At 38.7% G+C, this 26,563-nt stretch overlaps 1 protein-coding gene across 2 annotated transcripts in view; it reads right to left on the reverse strand.

Annotated features, from left to right (window-relative positions):
• The window catches only part of myorg (myogenesis regulating glycosidase), an 83,088-nt gene that overhangs the window by 16,495 nt on the left and 40,030 nt on the right, over positions 1–26,563 (reverse strand). The window contains exons 2-3 of one of the 2 annotated variants that reach the window (XR_011353420.1): positions 18,143–25,576; positions 153–354 (exon numbers count right to left, since the gene is read on the reverse strand). Coding sequence is in view for 1 of the 2 variants with exons in the window: in XM_069924169.1 (XP_069780270.1) it covers positions 23,357–25,471 (2,115 nt within the window). In the remaining variant the exon portion in view is untranslated. Of the gene's footprint in view, positions 1–152; positions 355–11,507; positions 25,577–26,563 lie in introns of those variants that run through there. The other variant, XM_069924169.1, reaches the window with a different exon arrangement.

Consider the following 26,563-nt stretch of genomic DNA (forward strand, 5'->3'; position numbering starts at 1 on the left):
AACTGCTCTCCGTGTGTGTGTCTATTTTCTTTCGGTAGCTCAAACACTGTGACCAATCTAAAACAAACAAAATGAGAGGTAACCTTAACTAACTAACCTAACGTAACCAACCTAACCTAACTAACCGTTACTTAAAAAAAGGCAATTCTTACCTTATTCAAAGTTGTCGTCATTCAACAAATCCAGAATCGGTCACTTGTTTTGCTGTTCTGTGGCGTTCACAAGTTGAGAGTTGGGTGCGTTGTTCCAAGGTCAGCAGCTGACGTTGGAACAATGTAAAGCTAACGAGCAAAATGACGTGGGATTGACGTTGCTTTCTTACGGTGTACCAACGACGGTGACAACATTGTTCCACTGTTGGAACAACGTAGACTTGTTATCAGGGATGTCGAGTCCAATTTTATAACAAATTGCTAGCGTCAAGTTTTTTTGTGTAATTTTAAGTCTAAACATTTTAAAATATACTTCTTTTACCTATTTTACCTTAAAAATATAGCCCAGAGAATTAGCAGCTTAAAATTTATATGTCATTTTACATGGCAAGCACAAGCAGAGATAGAGACAAAGGGTGAAAGTATTTAACCGGGAACCAGAAATGAGCACTGGCCAAGGCTTAAGGTAGCTGAAAATGAAAAACATAGAGGTGCTATCACAAAATCCTTGTCACTCCATCTTTTTATTTAAATTTTTTAAATTTTTCACACTATGAACCACATTAACCAAAATATGCACAAACATTTCCCTCTTGAATATAGTGTCATTTTCTCCCCTTTTTCCCCCCTCCCTTCCCCCCACCCCCTCCCATCCATTAAACGTTCAACATATACAATATACATTGTCATCACACAATGAAAATAAACAAGAAAATTGTGTCATCTACTTTTACACACTGGATCAGTTCATTTCGTCTTCTCGTTCTATCATTTTAGGGGGTGGAGGTCCGCGGTAGGCCCTCCCTGTTGTGTTCCATGCACAGTTCCCAAATTTGTTCGAATAATGTGACTTTTATTTTTTAAATTATACGTTATTTTTTTCCAATGGAATACATTTATTCATTTCATTTCTATGTATCATTGGTGTACTCTCAGGCTTTCTTCTGATTTCCAGGTTGACATTATACATATTTTTGCTACAGCTAAGGCTATCATAATAAATATTTTTTGTGCTTCATCCAGTTTGAGGCCTAATTCTTTACTTCCTATATTACTTAGAAGAAAGATCTCTGGATTTTTTGGTGTATTGCTTTTTATGATTTTATTTAATACCTGATTTAGATCTTCCCAAAACTTTTTCACTTTCTTACATGCCCAAATTGCATGTACTGTTGTTCCCGTTTCCTTCTTACAGCGAAAAACATCTATCTGATACTGTTGGGTCCCATTTATTTAACTTTTGGTGCATGATATATAGCCTGTGTAACCAATTATATTGTATCATGCGTAACCTTGTGTTTATTGTATTTCTCATAGTTCCGAAGCATAGCTTTTCCCATGTTTCATTTTTTATCTTTATGTTTAGATCTTGTTCCCACTTTTGTTTGGGTTTACAGCTTATTTTATCATTCTCTTTCTCTTGCAGCTTGAGGTACATGTTTGTTATAAATCTTTTAATTATCATTGTGTCTGTAATCACATATTCAAAGCTGCTTCCTTCTGGTAACCTCAGCCTGCTTCCCAATTTGTCCTTTAAGTAGGTTTTCAGTTATTATTATTGATGCAAAATCAACTAATCCCTTTCACAATAGATAACCTTTCCTTTAGAGAATGGGAGTGAAAAGGGATTAAAAGAATAGAAAATTGTTTTTTGGGAAATAATTTATTATCTTTTGAACAAATGAAGTACAAATATGGAATAACTCATGGTACAATGTTTGCATATCACCAACTGAAAACCTACTTAAAGGTCACTCCATCTTTGAAGCGCCCATGTATCGAGGATGAAAAAAACAAAAACAATTCAGAAAATGACAATACAGCCTTAAGTCCAATTACAGTTGATGAAATTGATAACAAGTTAGAAAAGGATGACGCAGCAGTGAATCAAATTGAAGACGATCTCAATACACCAGAAGACAGTGCCAAAGCGGAAAGTCCACTTATAGCCGAAAAAGACCAAGCCCAAACATCACGCAATGATGGATCATCCATGAGTACAGTTGTAATTAACATTTATGATGACTCAGCCAACTGGACAGCATACATAAATCAAAATGTAAGAGATATTTTAAATGAAAGGGCCTCCTATTCCATTGAACAACTTTCCATGAAATGAAAAGGGGTTGTGTTTTTCAAAGTTTCACTGTAAGAGGTAACTTTCAAATGGGGAGTGTGTTGAAAGACCTTTGATTATATATTCTCAGTCTACTGATAGAATTTATTGCTTTTATTATAAACTTTTTAGTAAGAACACAACCAGTGCATTATCAACGTGGATTTAACAAATGGTCTAATCTTCATACAAGGTTGTGTGAGCATGAAAATTCTAAAAACCATTTGGAAGCCACATGGAGTTTCTGGGAATCCACACCAAAGACTTTGTCAGACAATTGACAAAGAACTTGAAATAATCATCAATGAACATGCAAAGCACTGGCAGCAAGTAGTATAGCAGTTTCTTGCTGATAGAAATCTAGCATTTAGAGGAACAGAGGAAAAAGTTGGTTATGAGAGTGTACACAATGGAAACTTTTTAGGTCTTGTTGAGCTGTTTGGAAAGTTTGACCCTGTTCTTGAAGAACATTTGCGAAAAGTCAAAACCCACGAAATTCATAATCACTGTTTAGGAAAAGATACTCAGAATGAACTACTAGACATTATGCCTACAGCTGTTTTGAATGATACGGAAACACATAAAAGCAGCTAAGTACTACGCCATAATTTTAGACTGCACACCTGATATGAGTCACCAAGAGCAAATGTCTCTAACGATCAGGTATGTGTCTGATGGTAACTTGGCTCCTTCAGGTGTTTATGAACATTTCATAGTTTATGCAGGTTGAAAGTAGCACAGGAGAAGATTTATATAAAACATTATTAAACACACTGAAGGAATTAAATTTAGAGGTGAAGGACATTAGAGGCCAAGGCTATGACAACGGTAGCAACATGAAAGGTCACACATTTGAGTACAAGCACGACTGTTGAAGGATAATTCAAGAGCTTTCTTTGTACCCTGTGCATGTCACAATTATAACCTTTTACTCAGAGACGTAGCCAAGTGTTGTCCAGATGCTATAACATTTTTTGGGATCTTGCAAAAGATCGACATATTGTTCTCAGCATCAACTAAGAGGTGGGCAGTTTTTAACAAACATGTACCCGGGTTATCAGTGAATCCCTTGAACAACACAAGGTGGGAGTGTTGGATTGATAGAGTTAAAGCTATTCGTTATCAGGTTGGAGAAGTATATAATGCATTTGTGGAAATATCAGAAATAACAGATGAGCCCAAGGTAAAGGCAGAAGCTGAATCTTTAGCAAACCAGCTAAAAGACCACAAATTTTTAGTTTCTTTGATATTTTGGCATGAAGTACTTTTTAAAGTTAACTATGTAAGCAAGGAACTACAAGGTGAAACAAAGGACATTGATGAAGGCATGGAGTCATTTGAAAAACTATTATCATGGCTCAGAATTTATAGAGAGAGCAGTTTTAATGATGTCCTAATAGGCGCAAATGAATTGGCTGAAGCTGTTGAATTACCATTGCAGTTTAGACAATTTCAAGAAAAAAAACTGTAGAAGGAAGAGAATGTTTTCATATGAGGCAAAACATCAAGCTTTAGATGATCCAAAAGAAGCATACAGAGTTCAGTGCTTCAGCTTAGTGCTAGACAAAGATATTCAATCTTTAGAGTCTAGATTTAAGCAGCTTAAAAGCCATGTAAAATTATTTGGATTTTTAAATAACTTTCAGAGCTTACAAAAGACGGAAATAAGGAAACACACAGCAGACCTTGAAGCAGCTTTAACTGACACCATACTAAAACAGAGCACTGATGGAGGGGTAGTTACTGAAACAACTAAAGACGTGATGGTTATCTGTTGGCCAAAGAACTTAAAGGTCTGAAAACTTTTCTTCCCTTTAGTGTCGTTGAGCCTCAAGCTCTGTTTGAATATCTGGAGTAAACAATCGATTCACAGCATTTCCTAATGTTTTTATTGCTTTGAGGATTTACTTAGCAATGCCCGTAACAGTCGCATCGGGCGAAAGAATTTTTTCAAAACTAAAACTGATTAAAACATACAATTTCACAACAGAGAGACTAAACAATTTGACGATGCTATCTATAGAAAATGACATTACTAAAACCATTGACTTTGAAATTATTGTGTAATTTTCTTAACTTGTATTAAAAAATTAAAACTTTCATATCATCTTTCAATATTTAGTATATCACACATTTAATGCTTTTTAGCTAAGACTGGCATACTACACGAAATATAAAACGTCAATTGCGACTTTTGCAGAGGCCCCACTATCTATTTTCTAAGTGGGCCCCGCAATTCCTAGCACCGGCCCTGTCTGTCTGAAGGCAGTTTGCTGTTTTAGGAAGGACATGTGGTTTGCAAGCAGAGAGAGTCAAACAGGTTTTTCTCTAAGTGTGACAGAGAGAGGACTGCTGGTTTTCTGCAGTGGCTTTTGGAAGCTTGTTTGAAAACCCCATTTTGAAGACCGGTTGTGAGTGCTTAGTTCAGCCTGTTCAAAGCCATTGTGGTCCATACAAGAGGAGATGGCTGGCTGTATAATGTTTTGCTTGAGATAAGGGAAACAGAAAAGGAACTCTGTGGTGACCTGAAAGAGCTTATGATCTGGAAAACCCTGATGGGGACAAGTTTCTTCGGCAAGACACTGAAGTGGCTGATCAGAAGGAATCAGTTGTGTGTGTCCAACAAGTAACAAATCTCTCTCTGAAAACCATCAAGAACCTTCCTGAGTGGTCACCATTTACCTTTCAAGCACCAAAGCCTGGTTAAGATTCATAAATGTTCAATTCTGTGCACAGCATAAGAATTGCTTGATACCAGTGAACTTGGAGGAGTGAGAAGTGACATTGGACTGGGAATCAAATAACTTTTCTCAATTTGTACACACATTACATACACGTGCACTTAGAATTAGAAGGGGGTTAAGTTAGGTTAAGCTAATAGTAATAAGTTAAAGTTTGATCCTGTTTTTGTGTTTTAAAGAAAATTGAAGTAACTTTTGTACAAGTAACCATTTGTCTTGGTGAATTTTTATTGCTGCTTGGTTTTAGGATCCTTTGGGCTTGTCACAGGGCGCTCGTGGTTAGCTTGTTAGCCAGTTAGATTGGTCAGATAGCTTTTCACGAGGGCACATCACATCCAGGAATAGAACGGATGAAAAACATCGTGAGGAGTCAAGTGTGGTGGCTGAACAATGACAGGGATATTGAGGGACTAGTGAAACAATGTGTTATCAGTCAATAGACTCACAATGTTCCAACTGTTGCACCATTGATGCCATGGGTCTGCCCAAGAAGTCTATGGAGTCGTATCTGTCACATTTGTGGCCCGAAATGTGAAGTTACTGAAACATTAAACACAAGTTTATCAGGTAAACTTCTTAGTGTCTTTTTATTCTCCGGTTTCCTTTGTTCTCCTGCTTGTGTTCTTATCTCTCTCTCATACCACGTGACTTCCGGTATATCTCATACATATTCATTATCATGACATCCCTCCTTTAATCAAAAATAAACTTTACCTTCACTTACCAATATCTATCGGAAACATACAAACATCGTAACTAATGGTAATACTATAACTCAACTACACAAAATTTACTTCCTACAGCACTCATACATGCACTTTATGATATAAGATTAAATACTGTCCCAAAGTTCTTATTAAAACTATGGCACAAAGTCTTCGTATCGTTTGGGCACTTTCCGGTTTCGTTTCGGCCTGCCTGCGATATTGTCGTTGCTTCTCGGTTGTTCACTCTCACCGTCGGAAATACTGCTCGCCACGGCTTCGGGTGTTTCTGGCGCTCTAGTCACTTCATCAGGAGTGCTGGTAACTGCCTCTGGAACATCATCAGGTCTCTCAGTTTCAGCATCTCGTATTGGCCTTTCAACCTCTTCGCTCGATGCAACCCTACAACCTGGCCACCATACCTTGGTTCTGAGGTTTTGCTTGGTTCCAACAATGCCTAGGTGTCCTTCATGCGCTAAGGATATGATCTTCGGTCTCAATCTTTGTGGTGTCACCAATCTGCAACCTCTTAATACACACTGTCCGATGCAACAAAGTTAATCTCTAATGGGAATGTAAGCCTTGTGAGTACACTTGTCCCATTGTCCACTCTGTATGCATCCTCTTACTTCCATGAGTTCTGGATCACGTTCGGATTCTCTCTCGACTTCCTTCGTAGTCACAGCTTTCGGTGTCGCCCGAATAGCTACGAAGCGTACAAAGCTCTCTGTTTCTGTTCCCAATTCTGACTTGGATTGTGGACCACCATCCTTCAACAATCTGAACAGCGAATCAGCAATGTTTGCTTTCCCTCCAATGTGGATTACTTTATATTTGTAGGGTTGTAGTCTGAGTACCCATCTCTCTATTCTGGCACATGGTTTGGATCTAGGTGCATAGATCACCTCTAATGGCTTATGATCTGTGATGAGTTCAAATTCAATGCCGTATAAATATGCATGGAACCTCTCACAGGCCCATACAAGTCCGAGTACTTCTTTCTCTGTCTGAGAGTATCTTCTCTCCACATCTGATAACGATCTGCTGGCATAGGCAATGATTCTTGGTCCTCCATCATGCATCTGGACCAACACGGCTCCTAAACCAACCGGGCTGGCATCCGCTATGACTTTGGTTGATGCCGCCGGATCGTAATATCCAAGAGTTTTTGCATCTGTCAGGCTTTGCTTCAGCGCTGTGAACACTTTCTTCTGCTCAGATCCAGAATGAAATGGTACACCTTTCCTGGTTAGTTTCCTTAGTGGTTCTGCCACTGTAGCGAAATTAGGAATGAACTTTGCACAAAAATTGACCAATCCTAGGAAACTCCTCACCTATGTTGCGTTCTGAGGTGCACGTGCCTCTTCAATAGCTTTCACCTTGGCCTCTGCAGGGTTTAGTCCTTCCCGTGTAAGTCTGTGTCCCATGAAGTCCATTTCTGACACACCGAACTGGCACTTGTTTCCATTCACGGTAAGGCCTGCTTCCTGTAGTTTAGATAGTACATGCCTCAACCGTTGGTCATGCTCTTCCTTCATTGGTGCATGGACTATGATGTCGTCAGAAATGTTGGCAACTCCAGGAATGCCTTGAATCACTCGATGGATTTCATACTGGTAGATCTCCGAAGCTGCATTAATTCCAAATGATAGTCTCTTGTAACGATACAACCCACAGTGAGTCACAAATGTTGTTACATCTCGGGAACCTGGATCCAGCTCTAATTGATAATAGCCCCATTTCAGATCAATTTTTGAGAATATCTTACTGGTAGTTAGTTTTTGAAGTATTACCTCCACCGTTGGTATAGGGTGTCGTTCTCTAATTATAGCTTCATTGGCCATTCTCATGTCAACACATAGTCTTATGTCACCCTTTGGTTTGGGCACAATCACTACTGGGCTGACCCATTGCGTCGAATGTTCCACCGGTTCTATAATGTCTTGTTCGATCAATTCTTTAATTTTGGCTTTGACTTTCCCACGAAGTTCAAACGGAGTTCGGCGCATTGGTTGTGCCTTGGGTTTGACCGTTTCATCTACCGCTAGCTTTAGTTGTCGACCTTTCAGCTTTCCTACTCCTTGGAAGACTGCGGGGAATTCTTGCTTCATATCCTCGTATGACTGAATTGAATTGACACAAGCTCCAATATGAAGTATTGCCAGGTCTTGCTTCTTCTACTCAGCAATGGTTCTCCCCTCTCTTCTATGACCATAAACTCTGCTTCGGTGTACTTATCTCCAGCTTCAACAGTTGCAGTAAAACATCCAATGGTCTGCAATGGCTTTGTTGCTGTGTATGGATACAGTTTCTTGGAACTTTTTCCTTTTTCCTTTTCAACTTCTCCCATAAATGTCGATCAATCACATTACTGTCACTGCCTGAGTCTACAATGACCTGAACTGTCACTCCACCAATGATCACTGGGACTTTCTCATGACGTACTTCATTCAACGTAAATTGGTAACAACTCTGTCCCTCCTGGGTATCATCATCGTCACCGTCTATCTGGCGAATGGTATCTTTCTTTCCAGGATACTTTCCTTTCCCCCAGGCTTTGCCTTTGGAAGTTGTACTCTTCCTCTTCTGATCTGCATTGGACTTGACTTTTGCACTTCTTTGCAAAATGGTCCTTACCTCCACACTTTCTGCAAACTTTGCCTTTGGCCGGGCAATATAGGTCTTTTCCAAAGTGACCTCGGATTCCACATCTATAACACTCCACGTCCTGTGTCAACGTACATCTTGGCTGATTATGGCGATGTGAGAGCCTCTTAATTTGCTGGCTTGAGTTGTCTTTCAGGGTCATAGTATGAAATTGCCCTTCAACAGCCTCTAATGCAGCAGCAATGGTTAAAGCATCAGTGAGTTCCAACTCACTCCCTCTTTCCAGTAGACGTCTTCTGAGTTTATCTGATCTGCAGTGCTGTACGACTTGATCCAATAATTGGTTGTCCAAATCAGCTGGCATGTAATTGCATCCAACAGCTAGCTGGCGTAGTCTCGTCACGTACTGAGCAATTGTCTGGCCATCTTCTTGTCTCATTCTCCGAAACAAATGGCGTTGAAATGTAGCATTCGGTGTCACTACATAGTGTGCATTTAATGCATCTACCGCTTTCCGGTACTCATCCTTTCTTCCAGTATTCAAAAGTGTCTTAAATGTTTCCCGAACTGAGGGTCCTGCAGTGAAAAGAAGTAACGCCCTTCTCTGCGCTTTTTGTTCAACTGTACCGGTATCTAGAAATAGGCCACGACTGTCGGCGTAGGATTCAAATTCTTCCAGCCATGCCTTCCACTTCACACTTACAGTGCTTGCATCACCCGTTGGGTCAAAATGAGCAATTCCACTATGTGTTAGAAAGTCACAGTTTGCACCAGCCATGAGGAAATATTCCAGCCCCAAAGTACTGAGACAAAGAGAAAATTCTTATCACCTTGAAGTTGTCTGTAATCCTCTGTAATCTTGTTTAGTCTTTAATTTTCTTCAAGCTTCTTTCATCCTCGTCGCCAATGTCACATTTGTGGCCCGAAATGTGAAGTTAATGAAACATTAAACACAAGTTTATCAGGTAAACTTCTTAGTGTCTTTTTATTCTCCGGTTTCCTTTGTTCTCCTGCTTGTGTTCTTATCTCTCTCTCATACCACGTGACTTCCGGTATATCTCCTACATATTCATTATCATGACAGTATCCACATTGATTTTGTCCAGAAGGAGAAACAGGACTTCCTAATCACTGTGGATGCACATTCAGAGCCCAGAAATCAACTCAAACAGCAGCAAGTGCCACCATCAGAATGCCGAGGGACTTGTTTGCCAAGTACAGCATACCCAACCAAGTAGTGAGCTACAATGGCCTATAATTTTGCAGTGAAGAGTTTCAACACTTCCTGAAAATGAACGGTGTGAAGCAAGTGTTAGTTGGATCCTATCATGCTGCAAGCAATGGGGTGGCAGAGCAAATGGTCCAATCATTCATTGAGTGCCAGCAAAAGCACAAGTTGCAGCACACTGCAGTGTATGGACAGCTTTCTGCAGTCCTATCAATCAACGAAGCACCCAACCACAGGACAAACACCATCCAGTTTGTTCCTGTGATGCAAACTTCGCATGAGATTGCTCCTGATTAAAACCCAGTGTGGAAACGACAATAGAAGTCAAGCAGAATGATCATTAGAGACACCGCAACAAGAGGCAGAATTTGTGAGAATTCTACCCAGGTGATCAAGTACTGGTGAAAGACTTCAAGGTGGAAGGTACCTGGCATAGGGGTACAATCACTGAGCACATGGCACCCAAGTCATATTGTCAACATGGATAATGGCTGTGTGTGGAAAAGCCACATTGACTAGATAAGGACAATTTCAACTTGTCTTCTACATGCGATGAATAGATCACCAAGGAACAAGACCGCATAGAGCCATCTACTGCTAAATGAACACTGTGGCAAGATAATCAAGAAGCAGGAGAGCTATCTTCTGAACTTTGAGATGAGGTACAATTGCCACCATCACAGCAGTTAGAGAATAGATTGCAAAATCTGAGATGCCAGAACCTGAGAGACTTGACAAAAATTCAGGAGTCTGTGCCCAGGCCACCCAGCTATTGAGATGTTCTGGTAGGATAAAGAGAAAACCAGCAAGGCTTATTGCAGAGATGTAATAAATGGCTGAAGATTGTAAATGTAGTTAAGTTACTCTTGCAATATAATGTTCTGAGTTTTTTAAAAAATGTAAATGGGAAATGTGTAACACAAGTAGATGGATAGTTAATCTAGTTTCCTATAAAAGGGCAAGGTAAGAAACATTATTGAGGGAAGCTAGATATTTCTGTCATAGGACAAGTAAGCTTAGGAGGGAGGAGTGTAATGTATGCAAAAGATATATGTGCGCGACATCATTACGTGACGTTTTAGTACATGTCAAAGGCCCTCCATGGCTGTGCTGCACATAGTTAAGAGTCTAATAAAGCATGCCCTTTAAACCTTCCTACGATTGAACATGTGAGTTATTGTATACCAACATACTCAACACTATGCATGAAGTAAATTGGATACAGATCTTTCACTATGATTTGACTTGTCATTCCCTTTGGAGTAACCAAGCAAATTCTCAATATTTTCAGAAACCTCTCATATCCATGGATACAGTAACATTATATGAGGAATAATTTTACATCTTGGCAGCATAAAATGGCACAGCTGATTGTAGTGTAGTCCAGTGGGTTCATTTTTTTTCCTTAGCCTATAAAAAGCAAATAAATTTCAATTGAGCAGTAGATAGCATCCACATGGAGAAGTAGATGGGAGATTTTATTGATATCTGACAAAATGTGAACATCAAGAAACACTTTGTCCTGCTCCCTGGATTTGGCTGAGAGCTATTTATCTATTGTATTATACGAGTCAAGCACTAAGATTATGGAAGCTTTCACAGCTTTAACAATTCCAAAATAGTAAAATGTTATTAATAATAATCCCATGCCTCCATAAGATGATTAAAATGACAATGATTATGTTTCAACAACTTAAAACATGGCCACATTTCCAATGAATTGAAGATTGTCAATCTATAGAGTACAGCACTCGTCTCAGACCATAAATATTTTCAATAAAAATCTGATTTCAAATCCTTTTTTTTCTTTGGAAATGCAATTTTTTGCTTCGTGTGTTCCCCATGATAGGAGGTGTGAACTGAGTACCCCATATTTATTGTTTTATAATTTACATCGATAGCAAATTGAAACATTTTTGAACATGTAAATTAATCTGGACAAATGTAAAAATTCTACAGTTTCTCTGAAACTAAAGTTTATTTTCTTTTATACACAACAATGAAAATTTCATAAACACAAGAGACTAATGCTCAAAACCGGTTTGTTCTGTCTGTAATATTGCCAGAGTTGCTGTTCTTATGAAGGGTTAATATCTGCAAGTTCGAAGAAAACACTCCCATGAAGATTTCACAAAGTCTCTGGTATGGTTTTTCCCAATTCTGATGTGACTGGAGAATCTGCGTCCGGGAACAGTGATATCCAGTCTGCTGAGGAGCCAGCTTCTCAATGTTCAAACAATAAAAACATAATAACTACAGATTTATAATTAATAAAAATAATGCTTGATTCATGCACATGAAATTAAGAGGAAAGCTGAACCATTATTACAGAACCAAATAAATTTAGGTTTTAAAAATATAGAATGGAGGCAATGAGAGCGCTCAAAAAAAGAATCACCAGGACCAGAGTGTTAGCACAGCACTGATTATAATTTAAACACCATTAAAACTTAAACCTTGGTGAATGACATGGAATCAACATTTCTGCTGCTTTTTATAGTTATTGTACTGCTTACATTAACTGAGGTTCATGGATTGCATCTGCAAAGACTTCAACACCATAGTCTGGAGAAACAGGATAGAACAGATGGAAACTAATGGAATTTGGCATTTAACTTCATACTGTAAATTCCAGAAGCTTCTTTCAGATCTATACAAATGATGATCGTTGCTGACAATTTTTCTACCACCGGTGCTACCAATTCTAAACAAGTGTGTATAATGAGGTAATCGTCCAATGTGTACTTGACAATCCACTCTGGCCATCAAAAAAGAGTCCAGCAAATCAAAATCATTTACATTTGTAATGGCTAACAGAGTAGATGATTGACCCAATTTTTGGGTTAGATATTGAATGATAATTCTGATCAAATGGATACTAGACACAATTTCTATTTTGTTGTTTCCTGGATTACCATCACAAAGCATGGTAACAAATACATTGAGGTTTCCTATTACAGAAAAATCTTATTTTTTCTGCAACTATTACACACACACTATATTCAGAATCATGCTTTGTATTACATATCAAATTAAATTATCCATAACCTTAAGGCATTGAAGTGCTAGTCTTCAACATGTATTATAATTTCAGTCAAATTTCCAACAAGAAAACTAAAGATAAATTGGTCATTGCAGTGAAATAATCTTTAGCACAAGAGAATGACAATGGAAACAGTACACTTTCGTTGCCATCTTTCAATATCAGTGGGACAAAATATTCAAACACAATGCAGATTTCAAAATCAGGCAAAATTGGGAGGCACTTAACTACTCACATCCTAATAAGACATCATATACATACAATTGTTACAAGTAAAAGAACCAGAACAGTTAAAACAATCTATGACCCCCAAGTCTTCATCAAACAGGGAAAATGAGTAGCTTAATCCAAATCAAACACATTTAAAATCAACATAACCATAAGTTCCACATTTACTAAATTATTTGAAAGCACATGAGACAAGACCACAAGAGATAGGAGCACAATTCAATCATGAGTTGATCCATTTTCCCTCTCTGTCCCAATGCCCGGCCTTCTCCTTATAAACTTTTATGCCCTGCTACATTAACTCATCATGTATTGATCAATCATGCTTGTTCTGCATGAATGAAGCTACAATAAACTAATATATCAAAGAAAGATATCACAAACTGGAAAAAAAAACAGCATGTCATTTGTAGTGCCTTTGTCAAACTCCAGTAACAATTCAAGAATTTGTTTCTCCTAGATATTATCTTGATATGTATTGCCCTTAACTATAAATGTCATATTTTATCTTGCTACCTCTCCTTGAACTGAAATTTACTGGCTGACAGTTCCACAGTCACTATCAATCTTCAGAACACTTGTCTGCTGCCCTCCTTTTCATGATGTCCTAAACTACCTTTTAGTCAATGAATTACATTGAAGTGTGGACACTTGTTACAATGAAGGAAACACAGCATGAATGTGAATAAAGCGAGTTCCCACCAAATATTGGACAGGACATCGGTGATACACCTGTAAGGAAAGAATTAAATGTGATCCTATCTCATTTTTTAGCCTAACACAATCTGCTGGACAAAGTCAGCATTTCAAGCAATCATCAGTGGGAAAATAAGAATGGTCAACTTTGAGCCGAAACCCTTTATTGAGACTGGTTAAATGTTGCAGAAAAGCACACTGGCTTCCCCCAGTGGAAACTGGTTCACTTTGGATTCCAGCATCGGCCATCTCCTGTGTGCCACCATTGCATTAGCCTGTTGTCAACCTAGGGTTCTATCTGTCACACAACTAATGTGGGAAAATCAAAGAGGTCCTTCTGAAGAGAGCAGATAATCAAAATTCTGGCAAAAGTGATAAGAAAGATCCAGCAAATTGGAATAAAGTTCAATCAAGCAAAATGAGGACCTATAAACTGATGGGGAAGCCCTGGTTTGCAGACCTTGCTTAATCGGAAGAACACAAAACTGCTTAGGACAAAGTCACAATCAGTGCCAGGAATAAACAAATCAATAAATGACCGAAAGAGTTTGTCAGCTTGGAGAACTCTGGATGCTTTTGATGGTTGGGAAGTTAATAAATCATGTTTTGTTGCAGGTAATTGTGATTGTGTAAACTCTCCATCTTGTGTTCATGTTACAAGGCTGAAAACAAATTTGAAAGCAAAAAAATAATAACCACTAAAGAAAGCCACAAATTAAATATATTTCTCAAAAACAGGAAAAAGCTGACATTTTAAATAATGAGCAGTCTCAGGAAGAGCCAAGAGTCCCTTATCCAAGGAAGAAAGACAGAAATGCTTTGAGAACAGAACAATCAGCCACTTTCAAAGCAAACAAGGTGGTAGGATACAGAGGCCACACGGAAAAGAAAAAAACATACAAAACCTGTTGGTGGGGATGAGGATAAGCAGGTTTTCAAAAGAATAAGAGCCAGATAGTACAGGATCAGATGATAATACAATGACTTGAAGCTGTTTAAGTATGTTGAGACTCTGTTCTTGAGATTCTTCACCCAATGGATCACATGACTATCCCGAAAGTGAAATGAGAACTCTTGTAGTCTGAGGATGAGAAACCTTTGTAGGACATTGAAAAGTGTAGAGCAATTCCCACTGGGTGCACACTGCTATAGCCAGTTACCAATTTCATGGTAAAGACTGTGAAACAATAAACTCAATCCCTCATTGCAACCAATCCAAGATATAAGATAGTGAAGTGGGGGGGGGGGGGGGGGCCTTGTGGATGTGGCCAATGCACTTAGTTCAGGTGGTCATAAACCTCACAATAATCTGATAGAGGCTCAGCTTCATTGAGGATATTTATACAATTGCAACAATTGTGATTGAAGGTAATAAAATCAAGATGATTCTACCCAAGGTGTTCAAGAAAGATCAAGAAAGACTCTTCCCAACTCTCTTCAAATATTACAATGGACCCTTTGAACCAGCAAAGATGTGAAACCTCAAATCAAGTAGAAAAAGAAATGTTCTGCCCTTGTCTTTGCCGGACTTCAGCTAATGTCAATAAAACCTGATCCCATAATCAAAGAGCAGATGGACAGATACAACCACCACACTAAAGGGCAAATGAACCAAAGTCTTATTAATCACATTTCCCAGGGGATCTGGAAATACATCTGGAATCTTGCAAACCTGGGGCCATAATTACTGTGTACAATTGGAAAGATTAATAAGTGGATTAATTAATAAAGCAACCAATCTGAAACCTATAGAGAAAAAAAACTGTTGAGAACCCATTCTATACTTGGATATGCTTCCACATGATTCTAACAGGACTGTAACAAAGCAATCAGGTTGAATTGGATAACTTAGAAAAGAACACTGAAGGAAATTCTTAATCTCCACAAGGTATAACTGATAATTTATTTTTCATCCAAAATAGAGACAGAAGATTTGAGCTAAAAAAGGTGGCGGTCCAAATCCCATCAATAATAATTCAGAAACGACAACATTGTCTGACTGAATTAATGCAACCTAGATTGTATACCTAAAATGGATGAGAGGGGGGGGGTGGGGGGTGGCTTGGGAGGAGGGAGGGGGGGGGAGAAAAAGTCACTGTAAATGTGTGGAAAAGAAAAAGTGTATATCATGGCTATTGTGATTTATGGTGTGAAAAATAAAAAATTTAAAAAAAAAAAATTTAAAAAAAAAATTCAGAAACTAATCCTTTGAACATTCGGGTGATGCAATCATCCAAGTGTTCTGCCAACTTGATAGAAGTAGAAGACAGTACTTCAATGCTAAGGAACTTAGAGAAAATGAAGAGTTCCAAGATACCAAAAGTGACTAATATGTTGGCAAGTGACAAGTATCTAAGCATGATTGAAATAGCAGAAGTTGGCTACCCATCACAAATCCAGTATGGTAAACATGTACAGAGACTGGAGATAATGGGAGTTGAAAAATTCACAAATCTCAAATATCAAGGTTCTGAAATTAAATGCAGAATTTCATCAAAAATGCAAAATAATTGGAACTCCCACTGCCTTATCGAGGAACTATTATTAATTTTCACAACAATGCAATGTTGAGAATAGGAAAATACTAGAACAATCCTGTAATCATAGACAGTCCACAAGTTATGAAAGATCTGTTCCTAAGTTTGTCTTTATGTCGAATTTGTAGGTAAGTCAGTCAGTCAGTTATTGAGCATCAGTTAGTCAAATGTTTGTCTTAGTATATACAGTACAACTCCGATTTTCCAAAATTCTCATTTATGCAAAATTGTTTAAAATTTCAGATAAATGAGGATATCGAAAACAAATCAGAAATCCTCATTTATCCAAATTTTTTTCACAGCTGAACTGACCTCAGGTTGAAAAAAAATTAACTTGACATGAAATTAGAACAATGATTGTCCTTGTTTCAAGTAACTCCCTCCCCTCTCTCTTTTCATTTCTTCTTTACCTTCCTCTATTGACTTTTCTCTCCAATTCTCCTTCTCAAACCACCTGCCACTGTCACCCAGCTGCAAGCAGTTGGAATAATATCTTGTCCCAGCATCAAGGGAGCCTCCTATCCCCTTCCCTCCCTCCTCCGCACACGAGTTCCCAACACCGACCCTTCCCCTCGGCCAACTAATGCAGACACAACCACCAGACGCACTGGTGTGCATATGTGGTAGGCCTCGGGAAGGATTTGATGTCTGGACTCAGGCTTCCGGAGCTCCGGTGACCGGGGAGACAGAAGCCCACCAGCTCACCAGAGTGTTCCACCGGCCTGGGAAGTCTCCCTGGGGTTCAATGGCAGTGGTGGTGATGTGTCAGGGATTGGCAGCAGCAGTTGGAAAGCCTCGGTAATCAGCGGTGGCATTGCAGCCAGCATTATTTTGGTGAGAATTAAAAATTATTCTAATGCTTAAAAGCCTTCCCTTGTTGATACTGTTTTCCCAATCGGGAGACTACGACTGTTTTAGAGGATATACTATATTCAAAATTCCCTCCAAAAGGTGTGATATCTAAATTATATAATATAATTACAAAAATAAATTCTGGGACTTTTGAAAAGTTTAAAAATGATTGGGAAAGAGAACTCAACCTTCATATTTCCAATGAAAATTGGAATAAAATTCTGCGACTGGTAAACTCTTCTTCTCTATGTGCAAAACATTCACTAATACAGTTTAAAGTTGTTCATAGAGCTCATATGTCTAAAGATAAACTCCATCGCTTTTATTCTCATATCGATCCTATATGTGATAAATGTCAATTGGAAATAGCTTCCCTTACACATATGTTTTGGTCCTGTCCCTCTTTACAGAATTATTGGAAGGAAATTTTTTCCATTATATCTACTGTTTTGAATATTGATTTACAACCACATCCCATTACTGCAATTTTTGGATTACCTATGATAGATTTGACTTATTTATCTCTTCCTGTGGATCGTATGATTGCTTTTCTTACAGTAATGGCTAGAAGATCTATACTATTGAATTGGAAAGAGGTTAATCCTCCCACTGTTTTCCAATGGTTTACCCAAACTATACTATGTTTAAATTTAGAGAAAATTAGAAACTCTGTCTATGAATCCCCTTCTAAGTTTGAGTTAACCTGGCGACCATTTATTCAATATTTTCATTTGTGGTGAGTTGATCTGGCTCTGTTTTCTTTCTATGATTATGTATGATAATTGGGCTGTAAGATGAGATTGGAGTGATCGGCGTGGTTTAGCTATATCTGTAGGTTTTTTTTTAAGTTTTTTAAATTCAGATTTGTTTTTTCTTCTTTTTTGGGGTTTCTTTTTTCTCTTTTTTCATATATTGTTATTAATTATATCTTTTTTTAGAGATAGTTCACACCCTAAACTGATCTAAATTTTTTTTTTATGATATATTTTTATTCTGTAATATTATTGTTTAATATCTCTGTATTAATTCATTACTTACTATGTATTTTTTATATCTCTTTGAACTGTATGTGTTTATAAATTATAATAATAATAAAAAGATTGAAAAAGAAAAAGATACTGTTGTTACTGGGCTGTTTTTAAAAAATGACCAGTTATCCGAAAAAAAAATATTTATCCAACATAGGCCCGGTCCTGACCATTTTGGATAATCAGATTGTACTGTAGTATATATTTTACCTTTCTATGCATATAAAACTCCTGGAGTCAATTTCTTGAAGCAGGTATCAAGGGCGGCAACATGATCCGACTTAAAATGGCAGATGGCGTTCTCCTTCCTCGAGTTAACGAACCGCTGAAGCTAAGCATATTCCGTTTGTAAGTGCGAGTTGCCCATAAGTCAGATGTTCATATCCCGAGGACTGCCTGTACTTTCATGACAGTTTATCACAGATAACAGATTATTACAAGGGTTAACTGCTCAAAATTTAAATATTAAGTGGTATGACAGGTTTATTCTACAGTCGACAAAGGCTAGTCACCAAATCTTATTCCAAATACTTTTATCTATGCAGTTCTTTTCAAAATTGTTCAATTTGAATTAATGTATTAAAAGATTATTGCTTAGTTCAAATCAAAACAACAAAATGTTGATTACATTCAATTACCATTATTTAGTTAGTTCAACTCCTGAGACGAAATTTTTAAACAATCAATTCAAAACTAGTTCATTCAAACTAAATATCATGATCAATTTTGGGTGGTTATTTCCTTAAACTGCTCAATCACAATCCCTTTAAATACTTTTTTTATATTCAATGTCTTTTTGGTCTTCAATCCTCATCTTTCATGGTTTGAGTCAAATTATTTTGGGTGTGCTTTACAGAAATATCCTAGGATTTTTTAATTAAAGGCACTATATGAATGCAAGTTCCACCTGATCTATTTTGATGAAACAGTAAGTTACAGGAAAGTGGAGTCCGGGGAAGTATATTGGTCTGGATTTAAAATTGGTTGTCTGACAGGAGGCAGAGAGTCGGGATAAATGGGAGTTTTTCAGGTTGGCAGAGAGTGGTAAGTGGGGTGCCGCAGGGGTCGGTCTTAGGCCCACAACTGTTCATCATTTACATTGATGGAGGAGGGGACAAAATGTGGTGTAGCCAAGTTTGCAGATGACACCAAATTGAGTGGAAGAACAAATTGTAATGAGTATGTGGAGAGTCTGCAGAGGGATATAGTTAAGCTGGATGAGTGGGCAAAGGTCCAGCAGATGGAGTACAATGTTAGTAAGTGTGAGGTTATCCACTTTGGCAAGAAAAATAAAAGAGCTGAATATTATTTAAAGGGTGAAAAACTACAGCATGCTGTTGTGCAGAGGGACTTGGGAGTGCTTGTGCATGAATCGTAAAAAGTTAGGTTGCAGGTGCAGCAAGTTATTAAGAAGGCAAATGGAATGTTGGCCTTCATTGCTAGAGGAATTGAATTCAGGAGTAGGGAGGTAATGTTGCAACTGTATAAGGTACTGGTGAGACCGCACCTGGACTACTGTGTCCAGTTCTAGTCTCCATATTTGAGGAAGGATATACTGGCTTTGGAGACGGTCCAGAGGAGGTTTACTAGGTTGATCCCTGGGATGAAGGGATTGACTTATGATGAAAGATTAAATCGTCTAGGATTGTATTCGCTCGAGTTCAGAAGAACGATAGGAGATCTTATAGAAACATATAGGATTATGAAGGGTATGGATAGGATAGATGCAGGAAGGTTTTTTGAGCTGGCCGGGGAAACTAAAACGAGAGGACACAGTCTCAAGATTCGGGGGAGTAGATTTAGGACAGAGATGAGGAAAAATAGTTTTTCCCAGAGAGCAGTGAATGTTTGGAATTCTCTAACCAGGAAGGTGGTTGAGGCTGCCTCATTAAAGATATTTAAAATTCGGTTAGATAAATTTTTACATGATAGAGGAATTAGGGGATATGGGGAGAAGGCAGGTAGGTGGAGTTAGGTCATAAATTAGATCAGCCATGATCGTATTGAATGGCGGAGCAGGCTCGATGGGCCATTTTTGGCCTACTCCTGTTCCTACTTCCTATGTTCCTAAACTATTCGCATATGGCGACTCTGTTTTATGGTAGGCAAAAGTGAAAGAATTTCATGTATGTTACATTCTAAATGTAATATTACGTGACAATATTGGAACTTTTACCTTTACCTATGCTTGAGGGCTACCAGGAAGAGATTGACAACAATGTTCTAACTTCACAACCATGCTGAAAAATACAGAACATTTACCAGCCCACTACTAGGACTAAGGATCACAGTCTCAAAAGCAGGAATCAGAAATTCAAGACAGAGATGAAGATGAGGAGTTTCTTCATAAAGAGGATAGTGAAGAATTATTGTTCTCTAACCAAGAAGGCTATGGAGACTATTAGCGAGTAACTTCAAGACAGAGATTAGGGAAATAAGCAATATAGAGTAAATAATGCAGGCAAGTGTTGCCGAGGTGAAAGATCAGCTGCAATCTTACTTAGGCTTAAGCAGCTGAATTACCTATTTCTTGAGTTCTTATTAAAAATCCAGTGAGACCATTTAACTCGCTGCAAATATTTTCTAATCCTGAAGAAAGGACTCTTCTTACTAATTCCGACACCAAAAAGACCATGTTACTGATTTAACAGCATAATTTTTTTTAAATCATTTCTTTTCAACCTTTCTAGGATTTAAACACATGGAATGGATTCTTCTTCAGTGAATAAATATTTCGTTTCTTTCTTCCACTCTTTTATACCTTTGACATCATCCGAATTAAGTTTAAAAATCAAGAATTTCAAAATAACTTCATATTTAAGACAACCAAAGTTTTATTTAGATTTACTAGTCTCGGTATTCAATTTCCAAATTTACCACCCAGAATTTGTCAATTTTCTCTTCCTAAAAAAAACCCCCACAATGTACATCTGAATAATGTGCACAAAGTTGTTTTTGATGCTCAATCTTCCTCACTTGTATCAGATCTTTCAAAAGTGAATTTACACATCTTACAACCTAGAAAGTTTTACCAATCTTTCCTCAAAAGTATTTATATATAAAAGCACTGAAATATGCTGAACTAGATTTTCTACACATTTACTCTTTTCCCCAAATACCTATATTCCTGTAACACCTGAATGCTCTTTCACAGTTTGCTATGATTCTAATCTATATCAAATTTTGTTTTAATGGCCTTTCGGTTTGCCTACATTATTTAAATATATTGAATATCTTATTTGATCTTTGCTTCATGTTTCTTTTGAACCAGAGTTTGTTCATAATCCCATTACACCAGCTGTGATATGATTCTTAACAGGATATAAATATTTTTTATCTTTAAAATGAACTATTTGAGCTATTTTCTTTGAATTTTTGAAAATAAATAATTGGTTCATTTAGGGAAAAATGTTGATGTCGGTGCTGCACAACTCCATCCGACAGCCTACAGGTCACCCTTGGGCAAGATGTAGAATCAGAGTCACGTGAAGCCACGGGATTGCTGATAATGGATGGTTTTGACAAACAGATTCTACAAATTGGAATTTATGTTTGTAAAACTAAAAAAGCTGGGCAGGTGAACCTATTGATCAATGGCCAGGTCCAGTAAGGACACTGCAACTGAAGAAGGCAACAAGAAACCACTTCAGTATTTTTCCCTTATATCAGGGGTGTCAAACTCAAATTCACGGAGGGCCAAAATTAAAAACTTGGACTAAGTCGAGGGCCAAACTAAATATTTATTGAAAATTTTCAACAACATCTGCATGTTTTCTCTTCTTTCAACATATGTAATGTTAAACTTTTTCTTATTAAAATAAATGTTTAATAATAGTTTTGGATAAACTCTTTCCAGAAGCATTAACAAATGAGAAATAAAATATTCAATAAATAATATTTCTCTATAGAGGATTTGTCAAACGTTGCTAGTGTGCTGTCGAATAGTAAAATCTGAGGGCTATTGAGAATGTGGGAGAATAACATGATTCCTGAAACAATCAAATGGGTGACTGATTGTGGGCATGAACTCTAGCAGGGTTATTTGCCATGCCCTTTTTCCATTGGTACAGATATCCTTTGATTTACACAGTTTTCAAGTTTTATGCCTAATGAGCTTGTATCCAGGTGCAGGACCATTTTTAACATTTATCACTGTGACATGAAACTATTGGAAGATCGTTTTATCCTGAGATTAAAGTTCATAATACTTACTCAGGCCTGTGTGCGGGAGGGCGGGGTTTGCGGGCGATCGGGTTGGACAACGACAGTGCGGGGGCATCGGCTCTCGCTGCAGGGCGGCATCTCGGCGGATCAGCGGCCCCGTCACCGTGAGTCGCGGGTCGGCATGCGGCAGGGAGGGGGAGTGGGCAACGGTCCTGGCGAGGTCAGGCCCCCCCTGAGTTTCTGCCGGACCCCCCTTGACCTGCTGAGTTTCTCCCGGACCCCCCTTGACCTGCTGAGTTTCTCCCGGACCCCCTTTTCTTTCCATGCCGGTGTCCCAGGACCTTTCCAGGGCAGTCTCCGCGCTCAGGACCGCGCTGGGATCCCGGTCAGCGGTGGAGGAGCAGGTGAGCGCAGCTAATCCCGATCCAGCCCACGCCACACCCTACCTGCCCGACCAGCCTCGTTCTCCACGTGTACTCCGGGCACCCGCCGCCTGTCCGGTGGAAAGGCGCAGGGCGGCCGGCGCCCCCATCGTCCGGCGGGGAGCCCCAATCTTCCCTCCGGCATCCCGACTCCATTTGCAGCTCCAAGAAACGTTGTGCCACTGGGGTTCCGGGCGCTGGGAAGCGGCCTTGGCTTCCCCTGACACCAGCCAGGCCGCGCTGCGGTGGTGGGGTGGGCGGGGGGACACGACAGCGTGTTTATAAAACCACCCACCACTACTTTTCAAGGACCAGGATTTTTCTCTCTCTCTCTCACCCTGGGACACAGCGGTTACTGTGCATGCGCTATACTGGCGCAGCGGCCAGCGGGCCACCTTTAATACATTCTTGATATGATCTTGCGGGCCAAATTTGGCCCGCATGCCAGAGTTTGACATGTGTGCCTTATATAATCATGAACTCAACAGTGACTATGGTGTTAGTTCAAAGATGGAGCCTTCACTTAAGGAAAAGAGGCAACAACTATAATTTGGGAGGCTCAGAGATCATGATGGATGGAGAGGCATGATCACCTATGCAGAATGGCAAGGCACCTGAATGGATGATGAGGGAAAAACATTAAAAACACAAATACTGGGTTATTTTGTATAACTTCACTGGGAAGATAGACCAAGCAAAATATTAATGTTACTTGTGTAAATTCCTGAAATTACAAACATCTGAACACAGATGGAAGTAGGTGGATCTAAAATGCATTTGCTCGAAAACAAAACTACAACTGACTAACAAAATTAGTCCAAATTTTAAAAAAATTAAATTAAATCATTCTAGTAAAATAGGCCACTTCATCAAGGCTAACCGCATAGTCTGCTAAAAGAATTGGTGTGTTATCAAAAATATTTCCATTGAAACTCTGCCATTTACCATCTGGAAGATAGATATCTCTTGCTTGTTTACCTTTTTCTAGAATGGGGGCTACCATAAGATCATCTCCTATCAGAAATTGTGTGTCTATCTTGTGTGCCATTTTGTTATCAGGAGCTATCCACCAAAGGGGCCTGATGATTGGATTACCCGTTTTAGTGGCTTCCACTGCTAGTCGGAATAGAAGAGGCCCAACTATTCTTTCTCGGAGCTGGGTAAATTTAGATGCGATCTTCAAAACTTCCCCGTCATATTGCCAAGGAGGGATGGAAAATTGCATGGCCGGAAGAAAAGCTGAAAGTTCAAGCCAGCGTATATAAAGTTCTCGGTCTGGAATTTCATCAGACCCATCAGTTTTATTTGGATAAAAATTTCCTCCAATCATATCAGGCAATATGAAAGGATAACCCAAGATGCTCATGGTGAGGGCAGTAGGAATCAGAGACTTTAAACCAAGCTCATAACCCCAAACAGAGTCACGGTCAACCATACGAACAAAACAAGGTAGCATCTGGGTCCTATATCCTATCCTCACTTCCCCAAGTTTGCAGTATGATGCTGCAAATTCTGCATACAGTTTACTATATATGCTGGGATCAGACAAAGACTTCTGAGTGCTAAACTCCACAGGAAGGTAACTGGTCTCTCCTGCATCAAATTTAAAAGACATAATCCTATACTTTGATCTCAAGTGCTCCAATTTTTTCTGAAACCAATCTTTGGTCTCTGGATTGGTGAAGTCCAAGACAGCTGCAATCCCATTCCACCATTCCACAAGACCAGGAAATCTCCCACTGGGATCCATCACAAAATATGAACTTTCTATTCCCTTGACAAAACTTGCTGAGTTGTAGTTAACAAAGGGATGGACCCATAAGGTCACCTGGAATCCATCTCCCTGAAGCTTGTGCAGTATTTCTGAAGCATTTGGAAACTTTACTGGATCAAAGTCAAATTCGCCATAACTCGTAGAATATTGATCATCTATTTCAATATGACTGCAATTGAAATGGTATTTCTTAATTTTTTCTGCATAATGCAACACTTTATCTTGGTTCACTTCAGTTTTGTACAAAGCCCAGGTAGACCAGATCGGGTACAAGAACGTACGATTTGAAGGTGTCATCTTCGGCATTTTGAAATGTGTTTTGGCCATGTATCGATGGACAATTTTCAAATCAGAACCACCACAGACTTGATAACTTAGATCCACAAAGGGTTGTTGTCCTGATGTTGGTTTAAATGGAGAATTTTTATACCTAGCGTGCAAACAAAATGCTTCTCTATTTGAGCTGTTCCATCCAATATGCAGAGGGACTGAATCGTTAACTCGAATGGCTATGGATTTGTTTGATACCCAGTATCTTTCTACAATTCCACCGAAGCCTTCACGTAATGAATGTACATCACCTGTAACATATGGCTTTGGATCTACTGCATCTGAGAGTTTAATCGGCCAGTGCTGTGAACTCGTCTCAGCTCCCCCATACCAATGTCCACCTTCCCAATACATGCAGTGCTCAATAGCAGAATCCAGTACCATTGTACTCCATTTAATGTTGTAGCAAGTTATGGTCTCTTTGGGCTTGAAGGTTTCAATAAAGAAATTCACTTCTTCTTTATTAGAGTGGGTGCAATTTAGCCTAACTCCAGTCTCATCTTGAAAACATGACTCAAGGTCAATAGGGGCAGATTTGAAGCCCATTTCGAATAAAACCAAACTGCCAGACTTCTTGATGTTAAATCCATTGTTATAGAGCTCCAACCCTCCTATTTTAAAAGAATTTAGTTTTTTCAGTGATGTGGTATAATAACACCAGGCAACTACAGCTGCAATTATCAGCAAAACACCCAGCAAAACAGAGCAGATTAATGGTTTGACTTCTTTGGATTGTTTTTCCCGAGCTGCAGGCAGACTTCCAGGCACGACTTGGTACATTGTATCAATTCTTGAATTTTCTCCTCGACCTGCCCGGTGCTGCAGCTGACGACTGTGGGTATGAGGCATACGGTTCTCATTGGGTGATCCTAAGGCTTCAGTAATGTGCAGCTGTTCAACAAATTGATTATCGTTGATTCACCATATAAAGCCGGAGAGCAAAGTGTCAGAATTCTAGATGACAAAGGGGAAAGAAAAATCTTGAATGCTTAGTCAGCTATAATTTAGACTTGCAAATGCATTAAATTACATTTGTTTGATTTTAGTTGAGATGTAATTAAGAAAGTACCCATGCAAAGGACCATTTTTTAATTCTTAAAATTGCAGACATGTTTTATTTAGTGCAATGGAGCTTTTGCTGATACCAACACACTCAGGAATCCAATTGGATTTGCAATTTAAGATTATCATATTTAGATATTACTTCAGTAACTGAACTTTCAGATCTAAATTTACTTTATAAATTTAGTTGTTAATCCAACATGGGTTTCTAATTACTGCTCAAACATTCATTTCTGTTATAAAGATAACTGTGTTTAATTTACCAAAAATATATTCCATACATAAAAATCATCTAGTAATAAACTGCAGAAAACATCATATACCTTGTGTTCAGTTCTGGTCACCTCATTACAGGAAGGATGTGAAAGCTATGGAGAGGGTGCAGAGGAGATTTACCAGGATGTGACCTGGATTGAAAAATAAGTCTTATCTCCCAAGGTTAGCAGACTCTTTTTTTTGGAGCACAGAAGAATGAGAGGTGACTTAATGGAGGTTTACAAGATTATGAGAGGTGTAGATAGGGTGGACAACCAGAGCCTATTTCCTAGGGCAGAAATAGCAAACACCAGAGGACGTTTACGAACTGAAGGGACGAAAGTTTAAGGGAGGCATCTGGGGTAAGTTGTTTTTTTAAAATGCAGAGTTGTGGGTGTCGAGAATACATTGTTAGGGGCATTTAAGAGACTCCTATACAGGCACATATAAGGATTACACAGGGTAGGGAGGGTTTAGCACTTCTTTTTAAGGAATATATGGGTTGGCACAACATCAAGTGGTGAAGGGCCTGCACTGTGTTAAAGTGTTCTATATTCAGTTTAATCACCGAATATCTGTAAAAAGTAAATGATTGACAAGCTAATCAATATTACATGAATAACT

The sequence above is a fragment of the Narcine bancroftii genome, chromosome 3 (genome assembly GCF_036971445.1).
Source record: "Narcine bancroftii isolate sNarBan1 chromosome 3, sNarBan1.hap1, whole genome shotgun sequence".
Taxonomy (NCBI): Eukaryota; Metazoa; Chordata; class Chondrichthyes; order Torpediniformes; family Narcinidae; genus Narcine; species Narcine bancroftii.